This window comes from Chaetura pelagica, unplaced genomic scaffold, assembly GCF_000747805.2.
Source record: "Chaetura pelagica isolate M959 unplaced genomic scaffold, ChaPel_1.0 scaffold109, whole genome shotgun sequence".
Classification (NCBI taxonomy): Eukaryota; Metazoa; Chordata; class Aves; order Apodiformes; family Apodidae; genus Chaetura; species Chaetura pelagica.
The window spans coordinates 11633883-11637629 of NW_009970725.1; the positions used below are offsets into that span (position 1 = coordinate 11633883).

Consider the following 3747-nt stretch of genomic DNA (forward strand, 5'->3'; position numbering starts at 1 on the left):
TTGACTTCAATGTGAGGGTGCCCCGTGTAAACAATGATGGGCAATTTGGGCCCTGTATGTCCTGAAAAGTCTGCATGTACCCATTAAATTCAATTTTGCATGGAAATTCAGACTGGAGGGTGAATTAATCATTACTAATTTATCTTGAACTACCAGGAGAGCATCAATGAGATGTGGCAAAGGAGTAAGAAAAAGGAACAGATAGGTAAGTACTGCTTTAGAGAGAATTCTATCCACAAGTACAAAAGACAGCATATGTGGATCAAGCACTACTGGCCTTTACTTTCCAAGCAACCACAAAATCCTTCATTTAAGCCTTGGTGAAAGAGTATACAACTAGAGAAAACAGAAAGAACCAATATTCCTTTTCCTTTGCTAACATCATTTGCCCAAGGCTGGACACTGCCATCCCTTTGGATGCTCTGCTAACTCCAATTGTCTGCACAGTGCAGTGTCAGCTGCTGAAGACAAAACATATCTACAGTGCAGATGAGTAAAACCTGTCGTGTCTTACAAAAGTAACTCAATGTTTTGAATATTAAAAAAACACTAGGTGCTTTTAGACACAGAACAATACAATTTTGAATGCATTTACCACTTTTATTTCACTATGCAGAAACATACATTCACCATGTGCTGTGATGCAGCTGACAGTGTAATGGACGCTATCCCTTCAGTGGGGTATTATAGCTGGACGCTAATGACTTTTCAGTGGACGTTCTGTACAGGTTAAGGCTTCACTCTGAACTAGATAGTAAATGCTGACCAGATTCTCAAACAGATTTTATTTTTTTTTAATTTTATTTTTTTTTCCTCTGAGAACAAAAGGGAAATCAATAGAAAACCATCACGGTTATTTCAGATTAATAATTTTCTAATGCTGCAAACTAAGCAAAATACAGATTTTCTTTTTTTTTTCTTTTCTCCAAAATAACTACATATAATTTACAAGATTAGGATCTGTGAAGGGTGACTGAAAGCTGACTCTGAACAATGCTGACAAAAATCGTTAATATACTAAAATCATTACTACCTCATAAGGTATTCAGTCAGGTATACAAAGCACACTTTGTAAGCATTTAAATATTTTGATAAGAGTAAAGATTCATCATCGTTTATTGGGCAGTAATAAAACCAGATGAAACAAATATAAGATTCAAGTTGTTTACTGAATAAACGGTGTTATTGGCACATCTAATGTGTGGTAAAACATTACAGACAGTACCTATACAGCTTCTAGCATTTTGGGGGTAATCTTCATTCACAATATCCGTAAACAAAAGGCTTGCCACCTAACAAATTTTAATTTGTTTAGACTTTCAGAAACTGTGAAAGGCATGAACTGTTTAAGTGTTACATGAGATCACTGTTTATATTGTTTATGTACGTGCAGGTATAGCTGAAAACTTAGACATTTTAAGAAAATTAAAAATGCTGCTTTTCTGTAATTTATCTTTGCTTCATGCAATATTTAACTGCTGCTGATTCAGATTGCTTTCTATGGGAAGGTATCTCTGCCAGTTTCTTTATTCACGGTCAATATCAATTCTTCTGTACTGAAATTTTCCATAGACAGATATAAGTCAGTCAGGATGGAACTGAGACTCCGTATAGGCTCTCGTATTCCTACTGGTGTGCATGTCTGGATTCATATGCAATCCAGGTTATTCCTGCAGGAAAGAGAACTGAGTTAATTATTTGAATCAACTACCCTCTTGCAAAAACGATCTTGTCAATTTGTGTAACACAAGCTATTTGAAGACAGCATCAGCCCAGTATAAGCAACTTGGCCCAAATCCAAATCCATGGATACCAATGGAAAGAATTAGGGACATGAACAGAATTTTTAGCAAGCCACATTATGTTGTCTCTGAAACACTTAGCAGAATACCACAAGAATCACAGCTACTCACTCCTCAGTGACTGGTTCCATCTTCCAAATAAATAACAGTTAATGAAATTCAGTTTTCTTTAGGGCCTCTATATCCAAAAGCAGGACAGCAAAACAGCTTCAAAAGGAGCTGTGATTCATACTCTGTTACTTACAGCAAAAGTTAGGGAATATATATTGTTTTGAGAATAAAATGCTGCTATTGCTTTAAACCAATCAGACAAGCAGCTTTTTTTTTTCCTTCTGCATACAGCATTCAAAGCAATTTGTGCAATAGTGCTGGCATTAACAGCGTTTGCATAGCAGGTTAGTATGCATGACATGTTTTTGCACACAGAATAAATATAGTAATATCTAGATGTCTGTTTAGCCAGCCACAATTGGAGAGCATGCCTTTACTGAAAAAAAGGTTGACACAAGAAAAGCTGCATTATCATCTCATCCTGATAAACAATGCTGCTTTAAAACATAAAACGTTCTTTCAAGTACCAGAAAGCCAAGCCATCCAAATACTAACACACTAATTCACTGGCTTTAAAAGAAAAATCAAAAGCAAATTGGACCATATCTTTGCAAGTCAGGGATTAAAGCTTAACTTGTAATATATCTGCACAGGACATTTAAGAAGCAGCTATAGGATTTTTTTCCCTCGGCATTTTAAAAACAAAATGCATACCTTTAAGAACAAATTATTTTTGTTCTTAAATGACATAGAAGCAGACAACAGATTCTGTTTTGACTTGAGAATTAGAAAATTAGACTGTACTGAAGCATGGACAATGAGGACTTTCTAGAGAGCCAACAAAAGCAAATGAGTAGTTTCTTTTTCTCCAGCTGGCACTATTAGATGAAGAAAGACATTTAGAGCTGAATGTGGTTTACGTTCAAATACCAGAACTGATAATCAGCAAAAATGCAACTTGCAAATGCCAGTGAGAGAAAGCAGAGTTAGAGGTGAATTATGATAGGAAAACAACCTTTGCAACATGCCAGCCCAGTAAATGCCTAGGAAAATCATCTAGTCCTCTTACCTGTGGTCAATCCTCCCCATCTTCTGGTGTGATTTCTGTCTCTTTATGTACCACTACTTTGGTCACTGACATGTCAGGGTGCTGCTCTTTGGCTTCTTTAATTGCCTGAGCCAGCGCCTATCCCAAGGAAACCACAGAAGGGCAAAAACAAAAAGGAGGTGGAACATGCATGATCAGTAGCAAGGTGGAGAGATCCATGAGATATTACACAATTTACAAATGAGGAAAATGATTAAAATATGAAATATACCATCACTGATTTAACTACTAATCCAGTTTAAGTTAAGGCATGCCAGTAGGAATAGTATCCTTTAAAGCAATGTTTAGAAATGTTCTCTTTGGCAGTTTTCAGGGAAGCTTTTAGCAGCTTATAGTTTTTACCTGATCATGATCAATATCTGCATCTCCTGTGATGACTATTCGTTTTTCAATTCTTGTCTCTGAGATGCCTCCTTTCACAGTCTAGATGGGAGGGACAAATGCATGTCAGTCACTTACTTTAAAGAGTGCTGCTACTCATCCAGAAAACCATCAGCACAGGAACTCAGAAGACAAATTGAACTATCTCCAATAGCACACATAGAGCAGAACTGAACTGCAATCAGAGCAGCTTTGAAGTTAGCCTGCTCGGAATGGAATAGGTGACCTCCAGAGGTCCTTCCAACACAGACAATTTAATTATTCTAATCAATTTGCATGCACGTCACAAGAGACGTTTGTCAATAATGGCAGGTATTTATGGTAAATACAGCCCAGGAAGAAAAGCAATGGTCGTACAGACAACTCATATTAAGACCTAGCTAAGTCCACCTGCAGGTTTCAGCA

The 3747-nt window shown here is 36.9% G+C and overlaps 1 protein-coding gene across 1 annotated transcript in view; it reads right to left on the reverse strand.

Moving 5' to 3' along the window:
- Window positions 1-803: 803 nt before the first annotated feature.
- EPB41L3 (erythrocyte membrane protein band 4.1-like 3) overlaps window positions 804-3747 on the reverse strand; it is a 70318-nt gene continuing 67374 nt past the window's right edge. The window contains exons 20-22 of the mRNA XM_010006860.1: window positions 3304-3384; window positions 2923-3039; window positions 804-1670 (exon numbers count right to left, since the gene is read on the reverse strand). Of these exons, the coding sequence (XP_010005162.1) occupies window positions 2929-3039; window positions 3304-3384 (192 nt within the window). The 3' untranslated portion in view covers window positions 804-1670; window positions 2923-2928. The remainder of the gene's footprint in view (window positions 1671-2922; window positions 3040-3303; window positions 3385-3747) is intronic.